General features: G+C 41.7%; 1 protein-coding gene across 4 annotated transcripts in view; it reads right to left on the reverse strand.

Moving 5' to 3' along the window:
* The window catches only part of LOC144940779 (uncharacterized), a 33,808-nt gene extending 17,673 nt beyond the window's left edge, over nt 1-16,135 (reverse strand). For 2 of the 4 annotated variants that reach the window (XM_078867210.1, XM_078867184.1), the window contains exons 1-6: nt 15,986-16,135; nt 13,354-14,796; nt 11,320-11,452; nt 10,691-10,811; nt 9,009-9,113; nt 886-1,027 (exon numbers count right to left, since the gene is read on the reverse strand). In XM_078867210.1, the coding sequence (XP_078723336.1) occupies nt 886-1,027; nt 9,009-9,113; nt 10,691-10,811; nt 11,320-11,452; nt 13,354-14,742 (1,890 nt within the window). In that variant the 5' untranslated portion in view covers nt 14,743-14,796; nt 15,986-16,135. The remainder of the gene's footprint in view (nt 1-885; nt 1,028-9,008; nt 9,114-10,690; nt 10,812-11,319; nt 11,453-13,353; nt 14,797-15,985) is intronic. The other 2 variants (XM_078867193.1, XM_078867201.1) reach the window with 2 other exon arrangements.
* Nucleotides 16,136-16,418: the final 283 nt, after the last annotated feature.

The following is a 16,418-nucleotide window of genomic DNA, read 5'->3' on the forward strand; positions in this document are numbered from 1 at the left end:
TTTATCATGAAAAGCAACATACCGATGTGCCTAAGTAACAACGTTTTTAATTGCCATATATGACTTACTATGCGATATGAATCAGACATATGGGCAATGAGAGACACTGAACTAAATCTAAAGAGTGTGCAAAGAAGCATTGCCTGTACATGTTTCATTCATCTTTTAAACAACATGTTACATTCACCACCAGACACTAATACGAAGTATGTTATGTAATCTACACATTACATGTCAATAGTCAACTGTCACCACTCTAATTTAGGTCTCTCAGCAGTGTCTATAGGTCTTCTCAAAAAGAGGTCTGATCAGAATGACGAGATTAGTTTTTTTTTATTATCATCGTGCAGATGTGAGAAATGTAATCTTTAATCCTGCAAAAGTCAGCATTGCTATAGTCATCTGGAGCTCCTGATTTATCTTGATAATTAAACAAACATATTATTCCGCTAGATATATGCAAATATGCTGATGGTAAGCAATGCGGCTACAAGAGCACGCAGGTTATGCAGTAATTAATTCAAACTAAGGGCATGGTTTGTTTCTCAATACGCTATGAACCCGGCGACCCGAGGTCGATTGCCGGCTAACATCAGCGCAGAATATCTGAACCGTTCCTGTGGCCTCTCATATGTCGACTCAGTCTGAAAATGAGTTATCCGATGTGGTGTTATAAGCATGAGCATCGAGGGGAATACAAATGGGGCCGGGTGGGGTATTGCCCACACCACCCCCCGCTGTGCGCCATCCTGGCCTTCATAGGTACGTGCTAACAACACTTGCCCCAACGGTCTGCATTTGTTTCTCAACAGCCAGCACCTTGATGTATAACGCTCTACAAGTTTGGGAGGAATTTCTCCTCCGAAGCGTTGCCCAATACCGTACTTCGTTGTCTTGCCCGTCTGAATCGTTCGAGCTGTGATCCTGCTGAAGCGGCTCTTCTTGCGTCTTCTCGGCCGGCAACGTCTGCATCAGCATACTGCACACGCTGGTCTTCTGGCCTGCTTGCTCACGGCCAATGAGGAACCTGCACACAGCCAAAAACACGACACTGTTTGCTACTGATCCACTACTGGGCAGCCCATTGTGTTTGTGCACTGCATGTGCACACGCATGCACTGTAGCCGTGGCCATGACGATACATTGGTGAGAAATGACATATCACGTAAGCAGTTCATGGCATATACTGTATAGTATAAATGTGTTATATATGATAAATACCAAACAGATTTATGACAGTATGTCGACACGCAGTGTGGTGGCTAATGCATGCAGTATGAGATCGATGCCATGCCATGCACATTTGTTAAAATTGGTGTTTGTACCAGGAACAGGTCTCCTCTAGGTCAACTAGGTCTTAAATGAGTACCTGGTGCGGTGTGCCAAATCAGCACCGTGAGAACTAAGTAGACCGAGTGTGGAGCTGGTCCCACGATCCCGCATGCTGGGCTGGTCCTAATAGGTGCTCGCTAGCAGCACCTGTCCACAATATAACAATGGTAACATTTACTACGGTATGTGTTTACGTATACGGTACTGTCCTGTGCAACTCACGACGTTAATATGAAACATAAACCTCTCGTAATGTGCGGGATATATAGATGTAAACACTTTGAGAGCATACTGAAGGCCACATTGGGAAAACAATATACGGTACATAAAATACTGGGCTCTTAATAAATAATACGTTTTTAAAATAAAATTTTCACTGAGCAGATATGAAGATAAATGTGTTAATTGTCTGGCCTTCTTCGGAAAAGAATGAGATATTGAAAGACATCATCTTAATTATTCTTGGTAAGTGGCATTTTATGCTGGGGGAAGTGTCTGATAGAAATTTAATTAGTTTTAGAATTGACCGACTGAAGGACAATGAGTGTTCTCATTGTATGGATATCCTATTCAGACTGCTGGTGTAAATCCTGAAACATGTAACCGAAGTCGTGTGTAATTCTGATTGCATCTATTTATTAATGTTATGTCATATATGTATAGACACTCCTCACATTCCAAACAAACATGTGGAAAACAGCTATTCCATACTCACTATTCCTCCTTCCACACATAGAATGCAGTGATGGTGAGGACTTTAAAAGACAACCACATTTAAATGAAACGCTTTTTCTCAAACGGAAGACATCCAGACACGTACCGCTGAGTGAGCAAACAAGTGGGGGCTTGGCACATGACTCAGACTACAGCCGGTACAAGAATGCATTTAACTGCACAACCTTCAACACCACCCCACTCGCCCTCAAATTTCCACCCAGTGTCCAATGCTTTTCGTACCTGCATCAACAACTTCTCAATTATACAGGTTGCTGCAACTAAGGGCATATTCTTTAGTTTATTTCGGTAAAGTCACGTAGGTGAAAATAAAAATGATAATAACTAAATGTAGTTATTTTCATTTTTTAAATAAAATAATAAAAGTAACTAAATTTAGTTACATTTATTATTTTTATTTTCATCTACGTGACTTTACCTAAAGAACCAAAGAGTATGGATCCTTGCAGTGACGAAAACTTCAAATCTAGAATTAAGGTCATATTCCCAAACCACTACGATTTGATTCCTGGTGCTCTCCCTGAAACCACAAAGCCTGAAACAAGATCATGCCACTGCAGCCAACGTAAAACCCTGCACACGTGTCGTCAGGTCCCACCTGTGTGCAGAAACCCAGCGGATATTTTCACGTAACCACAAACAATGTGGTGACTGCATTTCATGCAGAATAATGCCCTGCCTTGTACGTCGTCGGAAACCAGAGAAAGCCGCCAGAGATTCGCGGAAACACCTGAGAGGTGTTTGGCAGTGCCAACTTCACTAAACCAGTCACCGGACATTTTATATTCACATTTCACCGCCTCTGCGGCAGGAGCACACTGGCTCTGTTATCCGACTTCACGACTCCTTCTGTCGCGAGCAGGCAGAGAAGCAAGGCTCACCTTGAGGCTCGGAACCAACAAGCAACCTGGGCCTTAACGCAAAACTTCTGCAAACCATTTCACGCAGTTGACGTCCTTACATACACGTGCGGGTTTCCACACAGCCCCAAATGCACACAGTATCTGGTAAGGCCCCTCATGCATTTGCTCGATAACACTGTTAGGAGAGCTTGTTTAAACAAAAAAAAAGTTTAATTCATTTATTGCCTTTTAAAGTCCCAATCACCACAATTCCTACATAAGAGGAATTGTAGGCATGGAATCGTTTTTTTGTATATACATGTATGGGACATGAAGATTGTTTATACACAAAATGAATACTGTAATATCATAGAAAACAATTGTCCAGCATACACATAGCCGATTTTACACATGCAGAACATCAGAATACATCTACTGTTCTGGCCTTTTGTCTTGTTAAGGCGTATTCATATTAATCCTTAATTGCATCAGCTTTACCTAAATTGTCACATTCGCACTCGTTACACACAAAGTGCTCGCCACAAATGAACCACAACACCTTGCTGACCTCCTCAAGGAGCATACACCATCACGCAACCTCCGGTCATCCTCGCAGCGACGTTTGGCTGACCATCGAACAAAGACTGGAGCAATGCACTCTTAAATCTAGATTGAAAACTAATTTCTTTCCAACTACTTTGTTAAGATTTCGATTTAAAGCTTTCGTGACTGCAGGGATTCATCTTCTTGGTTCTTTCGGTAAAGTCACGTAGAATGGAAATAATAAAGTAATCAAAATAAAAGATAATAAAGATTATTATTTTATTATGTTTTATTTTATTATGTTTTATTTTATTATTTCTACTTTGTTTAGTTTGTTGTGCTTCCCTGCACATCCGATTCGCACGGTTGGCTACGTAGTGCAAAAGAGGTTCAACATTCGTAGACCTGCTGAATGGAAAGTCCACACAATAAAAATAACTCAGCACCACAATTAAGCGAGTGACACAATAACAAAGCTCACGACACTTCAGTCAAAACAGTCACACAGTAATGAAACGTGTTGCACCCAAGTCATACAATACAAATATGCACCCACTATAGAACCCCACCGACCTGTATGTACCGTACATCTCTCTGTAAACCAATTTTTCTGAAGAAGGCCAGATATTGAGACAGAGGATCTTCCCTTCCTATCTATGACTGGAAAATAAATATCTATTTGTTTTTAATCTGTTATGTACACGCTCACTGAAGCAACAAGTCCATACATTATTGTGCACAGTGCATTGTGTCCAATTGGTTTAAGAAAATACAAAGTTCTTGCTTCAATGAACTTAAAAAATGGATAACACGTTAATTTTAAAAAATACGTCCTTGTCACAGCCACAAAGGGAAAAAAAAATCTTAACAAGACGTCTTCAATGTAATAGTCTGCAAGATCTACTTCGAAGATTGACAAGCCAAATCATTATAAAATTTACAAAAATAAACGCACATCAAAGAGACAAGAGGACAAACATTAAACAATCTATCTAAACGGGTACTTTAAATATGCCACAAGATTATTTGGCTCTACTTTATTTACAAAACCACCTTGTTTTCAAGTGCAATATTTAAACGTGGACAGGAATTTCAACGATAATCTTTAGTTAATCCCTGAACAGGACAATTAATTTGGATCGCTCATCGGTAAGAGTAATGTAGTAAATCAACTCCTTTAAAAAAAATTCGAACGGTTTTATTTTAAAGTGCACTAAAAAGTGAATAACTCGATTGGACACCGGGAAGTGGACTACATCTTGATTACCAAGACACACGTGGCGACTGCTTCTTGGGCGAGCCGACAGTTTAGGGACCGCGGCGTTTTTTCACCGACACAAAAATATATAATTAATAAGCCGTCCATGGAAAATTTGTAATTGCTTGAAAGGAGGCAATTAATTGATTAATGATTTTACTACAGGCATGCATTGTCACCGGATCTGGGTACGTGTGCAAAATTTGGAATTGATTGGACCAACAGGTGGTCGACTAACGAGTTTCAAAACACGTGCCTTCATTTGGCGCCGCGTACCATATCCTCTGCAGTAAGACAATTAAAGCATATGAATGGTCACTGGTTTACATGGAAAACTGAATTAGCAATTTATAATTTGACCTGATGCCAATATTTTTTTTATATTTGTTTTGTAATTAGTTGTAGCACTCGCCCAGATAAAAAAAAACCTGGTAATGTATAGAACATATTTAGTCTGCTGCTACCCTTCATCTGTACCTGCTGCTCTGTACGATTTTTTAATTAGTTTTAATGACATGCTAAGACAGATAACAGGGTCAGTTTGTAAGAAGTAATTAAACAAGGTTCTGGACAAATGACATTCCAAGGACTTCCTCGTGCGTTTCGCCGACTCGAAAATACGTCACGAAGAGCTAAAAAAAGAGACTCAGGTTTCCACCCGCACATCATTGGAAAGGGTGGTACATTTCGGATTGATATCCTAAACACCGTTTTGACTTTTTGACTCTTTAAATATCTGCCACGAATTGACGCTGTTCCAAATACCTAATTGCAAGTACTGTGCTGTGCTTTGTGCCTGATCTTTGTTCATATAGTATTTAGTTAAATCAATGGAATGTGGAATAGGGAAGCAACCCACAATTTTGTAATTGTACATTTTGTGATTTTACTCTCCAACACACTGTTGTGCTGTACTTGTAACGAATTGGCATGTGTTTACGTGACAAACCTTACTAATTGGCTGTGTCGGGTGGTGGTGGGCAGGTTTAACGACACATTTATATTTACGCGATCTAACCCAAAAAAACTCTTATGGATCCCACAATTGCAAATATTCCCCTAAACTGTTTCACGAAAGATGTTATGCTATGTGGAAAGATGACACTGCTCCGCCAGAGTAGAGGGCACAGAGTATTTTGAATTTAATACACTGAGTACCTGGGAGTCAAAAAGACCTTGAAAAGCTTCTTTACCTCCCTTCATGTAACCCAGGACTGGTATGCAGAGGCGGAATGTAAACCAAAGACAGTGATGACAGTTCAGTACAGGGAAACAAATAGAATATCCTACTTTGTGTTCTGAATTGAACTCTTCAGGCTATAAAAAGTACGTGTGAAAATGAGTTTGAGTGCGTGTCTAAAGTAACGTAAGATAAGCATGTTTACACATTGATAAACTGTTAATCGTGATAAATTCGGATGTCCACAGCACCGTACAGTACACGGTAATGAAAAAACAAACTCTTCCAAGGTTAAACGAAAGGAAAAAACACAAGCACTGTACAATCATAGGGTATTGTCAGAGACCAGGCAATGAAGGAAGTAATCATGTACGAGTCTGCATGTTTACCCTCTTGTACTGTTTGCTCTTCAAATTGCACCGGCCTGTAATTTCAAACCACACCTGTACGAATGATATCAATCGACTAAAATGGCATGCAGTTCCATCCCCAGGCAAACTCAAAACATCAGTTTTCAGCCACCAACTTTACCTACTTGTGTCCAATTTTCAGTGAAGCAAGTAAAGTGTAACCAAGTAGAAGCAATGGATGGGATTGTTTAACACCACAGCACACGCCACCCCAAATTATACAAAGCCACTTCATTGCACAAAAGGGTCCTGCCAAATGCCTAAACCACCGTTTCGGCCTGGAATGTCTGCTTAATTGGTTTTCGAGTTTGATAACTGGTGGCTAAATATGAAACAACTATCATGGCGCAATACATATATTTTGTTTGTCTAGTTCACTTTAACAGATGGGGAGCTAAAACATGGCCCTCAGTTATTACCAGAAGTCTTTTGATGGCTTTATAGTTGCTTGAGCATTTGTTACATTTACTACGCAAATTAAAAGCTCCATTTATAGGCTTCGAACAAAGAGTGTCAAATGTGCCACTTTAAAATAGATAATTGACCAACACATTGGATTTAATAAACTTGCATGTTTAAAACAAGAGATTACTGTAGGCAGCATGTCTTTTGTGTCATCAACCAAACTAAAGGAAGAGACTTTAAACGTTTAGTGGAACTGGTCTGAGCTGTTTGTAAACCACAGCTTGGAATGGCCTGCTGTGATGAAACCTCCTTCGCTTGGCATGCGTCTCTGATTGGGGTTCTTCTATTATCAGGTCACAACATGAAATGTCAAAATAGTTGACATTCACGCTGCTTTTTAAAATTAAAATGCATATACAGTTGATCAATGATGATCCGGCAAAAACCGCTCCAAAGGCTGTAACCAGTGCAGCGATCGTCAAACTCATCAATGTTGTTGTTGATAAAAAGAGTAACTATGTACATCACCCCGTGCAGGGTCTTCGAGATTAGAATGATAAGTACGGTACAGTAAATACGGTAACTTTTTACAGTAGATTTATTTGTGTCGATTGGTATGCTCATTTATGCAGATTTCATCTAGGGTACACATTTTTAAACACCTAAAACGATGTTATGCAAGAATGTGCATAAATAAGCTATTTTAAATAATGATGTAGTGATTATCCGGAGTTTTTGAAAATCCGGTGGGCCCTTCCCCTCGAAGCCGCCGGATAATCGATGATCTTTTGTAAATGTTTTTATTACTTTGGCATATATTAGGCGCTTTATTATGAGGCACAAAAGTTGTGTGGTTAAATATATTCAGTGTATGGTGTTCCCGATTTACTTTTCAAATAGTATTAGGAAGATAGGGTAATATTAAAAAAATGCTAATAGTACACGAATCACATTGCCGTAAAAATGCGTGGCGGGCTTTATATTGATGTTTAAAGCGGCGCAAGACAAGGCACATCTCATTTGTTCACAAAAATGTTCTTGCAACTAACGGCAGATATAAGCTCCTATACGCATGGAGCATATGCGTCTGCTTGCTGGCTGCACTTTCAACAAAATCAACGTTTGCATGGCACCGTTAATGTTTGCCGTAAAGTTAATGTTTGACGTTGCACACATGCACGCTGCATGCTCCAAACACTGCCACCCCCCCGTTGCTGCACGGAGCCGTGCGTGCTACTTGACAAGTGCCAAGGCACAATGGGATGGGTGTGTCCCGTGGGGTGGTGGAGTTGTGGCTGAAAAACAACACCACCACTTCACGAATGGGGTGGTCGTCACACTGCCCATTGCACCTGGGTGGGTGGATGCGTGCGAGTGAGTGAGCATTTCACAAGTAGTACTAATCACACACCTGCATTTCCCATAAATATGCTAAATTCCTCTTGATATGCAAATTATTTTGTCAAGGCGCCCTTCCCCCCTTCCAACCCAGCTTAAATATACGCTCCAAGCGTGGTGTTTCATTCAGACGCTGTCTCCCCGACAGACCTGGTCTTCACCTGAGGACGGCTGCTTGCGTTGTGGCCGAAACGTGAGAATTATTTTATTTATTATGTTTTATTTTTATTATTTTATTACTTCCCTTCTACGTGACTTTACCGAAAGAACCAAGAAGATGAGCAAGCGATGTTGCCCCCCTGCACATTGTGCAGAAAAGCACCCGGGCAGGTGCTCAAAAAGTGCGAATCCAGCTACTGAAGCTTCAAAATAAAATAAAAATTGTACAGGGATGCGAACACAACACGCGCTTTTTAGAAGTTTTGCAAGTTACATTTTACTCAACCAAGTACACTGGTTTAATGATTACACGGTACTGCATATAATATATTATCATGATAATATTAATAATCGGCTCTTATTCTAATACAGTGATCCTTAACATTTAATGCAGCCTTGCTACCCCCTTGGCTCTCAATCGTTAAACATGTACAATATTAATAAATACATGAGGTTTGATGAAACAAAGCAGTTAAACTTACGTGCCAGTGCTTAATTTGCGTTACGATTTACCTTCTAAAAAACATCTGGCCATGTCTCGCACCCCAAGACAGGGCATTTCACACCTCCAGGGGGTGCTTGCACCCCAGGTTAAGAACCAATGTTCTCATACATACATTTTTGTTCAAACGTACGATCTTGAGACAGCTTCAATCTCCAATTTCAGATGACGTCGATGAATGCATAGCGATGTACGAGTGCTGTACGTGCATTTAAGAAAACACCGTCGTCATAGATCTACTCACTTGACAAGGCCTTTGGTGTTCTTCAAGACACTGGCAGCAAAATGTTGCGAGACGCCCACCAGGCTCGTTCCATCCACCTCGACAATCTGATCATTCTCCTTGATGCTAATGCAGCAGAACGTCAATATCTTAACAAGGCATGACAACATCGACATAATTTCTGATTGGAGAAAAAACAGAAAATAATTTACTCAACTCTGTATTTAGAGGGTAATGGTGGCGAGTGATCTGCAAACACTTAAGATGGCACCATTAAAAGCGTGGATGTTTAATCGGGCCGGCAGGAACTGAACTTCAGTGTTGAGATCGATATTTAAAGATAATTTATCATTCTAACTATGCCAAAATTAAATATCAGTTGACAATATACTGTACAGTATAAGGAAAACAACTAACAAGACAAGCACCCAATAGCACCCAATACGTGTTTTGTACTTATGCTATGAGGAAACATATTTTTTATAGGATCCATAAATGCAATTACATTCCAAAACATAATAAAATCTAATTAAGTATCGATCGTAGCATGAAACACATCAAACACTGTTGTTGAAATAAAAAGTTCAACATCTTTATTTGCATGTATTAAAAAACTGTTTTTTGTGATTTTAAATATATTCGAATCTAAAATAGTCGCGTTTAATTAACGGTAAAAGGAAGCCTTTTCAGATGTTATAGAAATTCATGGTATTATTCTTCTTCTGCTGCTGAAAAAACTAACATCAGTGTCAAGTGGTATCAGAACCAGTCCTGGCCCCAACCCCTTCAACAACACACGTATTTGGTCAGAGTGGTTAAGTATTTTCAAACAACCTCGATGGCGGACATGGCCTGCGGAAGGCCTTCATCCAGCAGTGGATTAACGAGGGGATGATGAAAGGGAACTCTTGATCTTAATACTCGCACCAAATGATACTGCTAATATTTTATGTTCACTGCGTTATAATGAAATACATGTTGAGAATACATGTACTTTTCAATCCATTTCCCATTATATTACAAGTATAATTACCAATATTTCACTCTCAATAATTGATTTAGTTCATGGAAGATTTAATCGAATCTGACAAAACAATGCTGGACACATAAGTGAAAGTTAACCGCCATCATCAAGTTGTTTACACAACAGAGACATTGTTCAGAGACACTGCTGTCCCACGATGATGAGCGTTTGCGTGGGATAGGTGCCAACAGGAGGGATAATCACACAATGCTGTGCAGAAACACATTCATGCAAATGTGCTTGGCTCAGGACAGTGCTGGACCAGTGAGACGGGTCACTGTCCGCACCTCTGACGTGGGCCCCGTGCGTCTTTTCTCCTTTATTTTGAAAAAGCAAAGGACGTATGCATAGCTTGTATGTTGCGTTTAGAAAGCCATACGATGCCTTCTCGGATTGCCACATGTGGCTTATGTTTGTACCTCGTGCAAACGTGTATATTGGGAAATGATCGGGTGGGAAGGGAGGGCTTGCGAGCAATTAGTCGCATTTATACTGCATTCGCAAATTTGGCGACTCCTCAATTCCTCACTGATGGAGGAGGCAGCCGGATCTTCGAGATGAGAAGCCAGGTAGTTTCTTCGTTGAATCTTCAATACGTGACTTGTAGGGACATTGCACGGCGACCAAATCTCCTTCCATTGGCTAACGATGTTGGCCCCTGTGTGTATTGGGTGCTTACCGGCCATCCTTATGTGCTGCTCCACCATCAATGACCGACTTCACAAAGATACCCAGCTTCTCAATACCGGAATCTATTCCCACTCCCATGCCAATGATACTTATTCCAAGCCCTCCATCTCCTGCAGCAGAGCAACAAGGCAGTCCGTTTTTAAATTCCACCCTACCCTGCATGTATTTTTGCATATTTCAATTTGTTACACCATTATTTTATCACCTCAGTGGCGAGCTAAATACTGTTCCCAATGCCCGTGCAAACAATTACAAGCTCATACATCCGCATTTCCGATTAGCACAGTTGGCTACGTACGGTGCGAAAGAAGTGGTGGAACTTCAAAGCAACCACGTGTGACGTTTAACCTGCCAAATACGTAACGCTACAACTTCTACTATAATATACACGTGCATCAACTGTAAAGCAGAGTTTGCATATCAACGTGTGACGCAGTTACGCAAGCTTGGCAAATGCAAACGGTACCACCCAGTGAACTCATCTTGGGGTGATTTGAGCACCAGCGTGGGTGTTGTTGATGCAATAAAAGTCACAAAAAAGTGTGAAGATTCTACAGCCACGCGGTATTAGATATTAACGTGTCATTTGTGCAATCAAAAGCATTCAGCTCTCCTCACCTTTGTTAAGTTCCACAGGAAAAACATCCATGAGCTCAATTTGCTTTTCAAGCTCGTACTCTGCCGAGGACGCAATTGGGTCCACATCGTCATTTGTCCGGTCGTACTCCTTGTTCGTAAACATTGGAAACACCTGCGAAATTATTGACGCAATTATCTCGTCAAATATACATATCAGCTGTACATCCCATAAACTTCTAGTTTCAAAACAAGGCCGTAATTTGGGTTGAAAACTTCCCAATTCACGGTTGGCTACATACGGTGTGAAAGAAGTTCAACATACAGTACATACATACATACAACACAACAGAGCAAGTCACTTCAGACTGTGGCGCTAATTAGGCTATGCGGATACATTTAAATAGCGTTGCCATCGACGGCATGTACATGGTGTAACCAAAGTGCTCATGATCGTTTGTTTGCCCTTTTAAATGCATACAATTGAATACATATATCGTATTTATCATCATTAGACGCTGTACTAAAATGGTGTACATTACCATACTGTACAAAGTAACCATGGTGCTAAAGTGCAGAGTTCAAGATGGACAATGGGTATCAGATTGTCATCAAATTTTGATCATTTGTTCAAGAGTTGAGTAACAATATCAAAGACTGTAGAGTGGTATAACACATTTTTTTTTGTGGCAGGGTTAATACGGCGACACCAATGTAGGATCCTATGGTACACCAAACATTCAGCTCAAATTAGAAAACCATCAGAGGTTTTTGGGGTTAGATCGCGTAAATATAGAAATGTGTCGTCAAAAACCCACCACCATCCGACACAGCCAACTAGTAAGGGTTGTCACGTAAACAGAACGTGGCCAATTCGTCACTAGTACAGCACACCGGTGTGTTTGAGAGCCAAGCCACTACATTTACAATTAGTAAATGTAGTGGCTTGGCTCTCAAATTAGTAAATGTCACTGAAGTCCAACACTAGTAGTATACACATACCATGTAAGTGGAAAATATTTAAAGGAATTTCCCATAAAAAAGTGCTCTTTCTGTAGCAAGGTTCAAACACAAACTGCTCTGGTGAATCTCTGTTGCGACATGTTACAACTCTGTTGTGTGGGCGTAAAATTCCCAGCATTAGTAATGTACCCGACTAATGCCACACGAGCCAAGTACGAATTAAATACCTCCCTGAAAAGTTAGGTATGAAATACAATGCCTTCTGTAGCTCCCCCTCCTCCTCCTCCTCGACCAAGGTGTATACGCGTGGTTGTGCACTTTTTTTACAATAACTATATAATAGTTTGGCCCATGCATCTGATAATGGTGTGAAATACACCCACATTGATCCGACGGTTCACGTTCGGGAAGCCAGAAAATTCAAGTACCACGGTAAAACCTCAACGCACACACCAAATAAACCACCGTGACCACTACTGCATTAACTGTTGCCTTCAATTAGTCAAGTGAAAACTCTTTTCTCACAATACGCCGTTAGCAATGGGGGGGGAGGGGAGGATCAAGTTATGTTGCTGTCGTAGGATTGATTACACGGTTTTAACTCCACAGAGCCAAGATCGGCTCTAATTACATCCATATGTTACAGGGACGCTATGGCAACTGCGGACTTCCCAAGTCTCGGGATATAAAGCATTGTGACCAGCTGTTTATCAACATACAGGTCAACTGTGCCAGGTTGCTTAATTGGAACACCAGATTTGTACTTAGGAATGTTGCCATTTTTGACAAATTCTTGTAAAGTGGTGGTAACACTTTTAAAAACTACATCACTTAAACTTTAAATAGAAAATTAGTGTCGAATATTACAAACAATGTTGGCATTCATCTCTTCTCAAAAATAATGAGAAAAAAGTCCAATGCCATTCATGTTGACCTTGAACCTTTTAAACGTTAATATTGCCAACAAGGCTTTAATAGCACTAACATATTGACCAATACAGTATCTTCATCGTGCTTTGTGTGAGCCCACGTCAATACAAAACGTTATAAGTTAGAATACTGGAAATGCACATTTACAGTTCTGAGAAAGAACGAAAAGCAGGCCAGCATTACCTTCATGGGTGCTGTGCTGAAGTGTACTTTACGCTTTTCCGATGGAGGATCATCATCATCTGAAAGACCTGGGATTTCATTACAGTGATGTCCACCACTAACAACACCATTTTCTGCCACGGCCTCGTCTTCTGATTTGCTATCAATATCTTGATCGGCCGTATCTTCAAAAGCTGCATTTTCTATGCCTACACTGATAAATCGCTCACGTGGCCTCTTGTCATCGCTGCTGTCCGTCTCGTCACTGTCATCGTCACTACTGCCCTCCTCATCATCATGATCAGAGTCATCTGTACTGGACGAGACGTTTTGGTCCAACAGCAAATCCTGTTTCTTGACTTGAGCTTCATGGTCCTCCTGATGACTCGGTTCTCTTAAATTTGCAATCTGTGGCACCATCGACAAATCCTGGTCTGCTTTCCCAACTGTGACGTCTGCCTTAAAACTGCCTGATGTCTTATCACCGCTGGAACCTAAAATAACCAAACATTCCTTCTGTGGATAACATGGACTGGGTAAAATGTCTCTTCTGAATTCATTCACATCTTCAATGCCAGTGCTAACAACCTGGATCTCGGCACTTTGCACATTTTGAGTATCATTGCCTTCAAGAACAGGGTTCAGTTTTAAAGGGGAAGTAAACAATGGTGATGAGACATTTTTGTCTGGGCTGCCAAACACTTTAGTTGAACTCGTGTGTGTTGTGTGTGTACTTGGACTTTCTGCATTACTCTGGTCTGAAAAACTGAACGTTTCTTCTGCATTAGCTTCAATTTCATCTTCATCGTCATCAAGTAAAAAGCTTGACAGCCTTTTGGATATTGGTCCAGAATTGAGACGTGATCGACTTTTAAAATCTGAAGATGTGGAACTAACTGAACTTGATACAGATGACTCTCTATATAAACCCAGCTGTTTTTGCAGTCCAGACTCAGCCTTTGGGCTTGTAAAATACTTTTCTTCACCGTCTTTCTCCGAGGTAGAACTTTTAAGACATGTCCATTTTGTATCTTTCATGCTCGACTGTGGTTTAAAATTTGTCTTTTCAAAAACTTTCCTCGTTTCAGAAAATTTTTCCGCATGATTTGGAACTGCAGCGGTGTCACCTTTGTGTAACACATTCGCGTGTCTAGAAGTCTTCATGTGCACATCAGGTGATATTTTACGCTGGGGTTCCGTAAAAAGCATATGTTTAATTCTATCAATATTTGAGCTTTGCTGATCGCCGTCTGTCACGTTAGCATCCGCAGAACCATCGTCACCATTCTTACTTTCTTCAGCGGGTTCCTCAAATTCAATCTTGGTGCAACTTTGAAGGCTACCTTTGTAAGTGACCTGGTGAGGAGAGCCCTTACGTCCTGTCTCCCCAATAGTCTCCGCATTCAGCATCTCCACTGGCTGTGGTTGGTCTCGACAATCAACAGGTGCCTATCAAACAAATGTCTGCAATAAACATCACAATAAAAGGAAATGACGCATTTGATTTACACTCAACAGTGATAAAGATCACTCTTTACAGGGAGTGTTTGACTATTCTAAAATACACTCCATATTTAAACGGCATTGATGTCTTCATCAGCATGATATTGTATCAACTAAATTATCCTCATAATTTAAATGCAAACTTCATGCCAAGCGACTGGTTTTATTAAAACACATTGGGTTTTTATTTCAGGCATATCTAATGCTTTAAATTAGAAATTAACATAAAACTCCACTTAACATATTTTATGCAACTAATTGTCCATCGGGGAGATTGCCATTTATATAATGTACGTAAAACGATCTTTAAATGTGGACACATGAACAATTATGCCACCACTTAAGTGATAAAGAAAACACTGCAACACATTACCAAAATAACTCGTTTATCTCAGCAATGTTCAAGCACACGAGGCATAACATTTGAACTGCTGTGCTCACTCCAACAAGGGGTGGCAAGCCCAGTGGTGGATACGCAGTCACACACATACACACACATCCCTTATAGCCAGGGTCGCCCACAAAACCACTGCACCGATTGCCTCGTCGGAGGATCTATGGTTAAGGGAAGTGCTGTGGTGGTAGATTGAGCACCGGGAGCTGAACTTTTTTTTTTAAACAAGTAAACTGAAGGAGGTGCTATTGTCTGGTACGAAAGCCGAGGAACGTAGCCGAGATTGAAGTTGTGCGAGGAGGCAGCAGTGTCCCGAGAAGATTCGGAAGAGTGATGATGGAGCCGAGACAGTTTTCTAGTAAGCAACGCGCTGAGAAGAGTAGGCACGGAGCAGAGGGGAAGAGGAAGGGGAGGAGATCTGGGGTGGAAGAGCGAAGCTTTCGTCGGGAGTGGAGTAGCAAGGGATGGAGGAGGCGAGAGAGGAGCAGGAGGGGTGTGTGTGTGTAAGGCGCTATGACGAACGTGCCGAGTTTTACGTTGTAGAAGCCTGAGAGAGGAGGAGGGAGGAGCTGTGATGGAGGAGGAGGAGATGGGAGGCGGAATCTGCGATGGAGGAAGGGGAGAGAGAGAGAGGGGGGCAGGAGGGAGCGGTCCGCCCGCCCGCACGACCGACCGACCTCGCAGGTACTGCGTTCGGACCCAAAAACTCGACCGCGTCCGTCACTTCGGGAGCGCAGTGGCACGGGCGGTCCTCACCTCGAGGCGACGCTTCGACGGGGGAAGCGCTCGGGGCCGCCGTGAGTTTCACGGTTCGGAGAAGAGAGGGCGAAGTTTGCGATGAAAGCAGCAGCAGCGGGGGAGGCGGAGGGGAGAAGAGACGCGGCCAGGAAGCGCGAGGCGGTGGCAGAGCCTGAAGGTGCGCGGGGAGGAGCGACGTGGCGCGCTCCGCCCCGGTCAAAGGCTAATGCATGCGTGCCTGTGTGGCACGGTGTGTGTGTGTAGCACGGATACACCACACTAATGCATGCGTGCCTGTGTGGCACGGTGTGTGTGTAGCACGGATACACCACACTAATGCATGCGTGCCTGTGTGGCACGGTGTGTGTGTAGCACGGATACAGCAGACTAATGCATGCGTGCCTGTGTGGCACGGTGTGTGTGTAGCACGGATACACCACACTAATGCATG

This window comes from Lampetra fluviatilis, chromosome 2 (assembly GCF_964198595.1).
Source record: "Lampetra fluviatilis chromosome 2, kcLamFluv1.1, whole genome shotgun sequence".
Lineage (NCBI taxonomy): Eukaryota > Metazoa > Chordata > Hyperoartia > Petromyzontiformes > Petromyzontidae > Lampetra > Lampetra fluviatilis.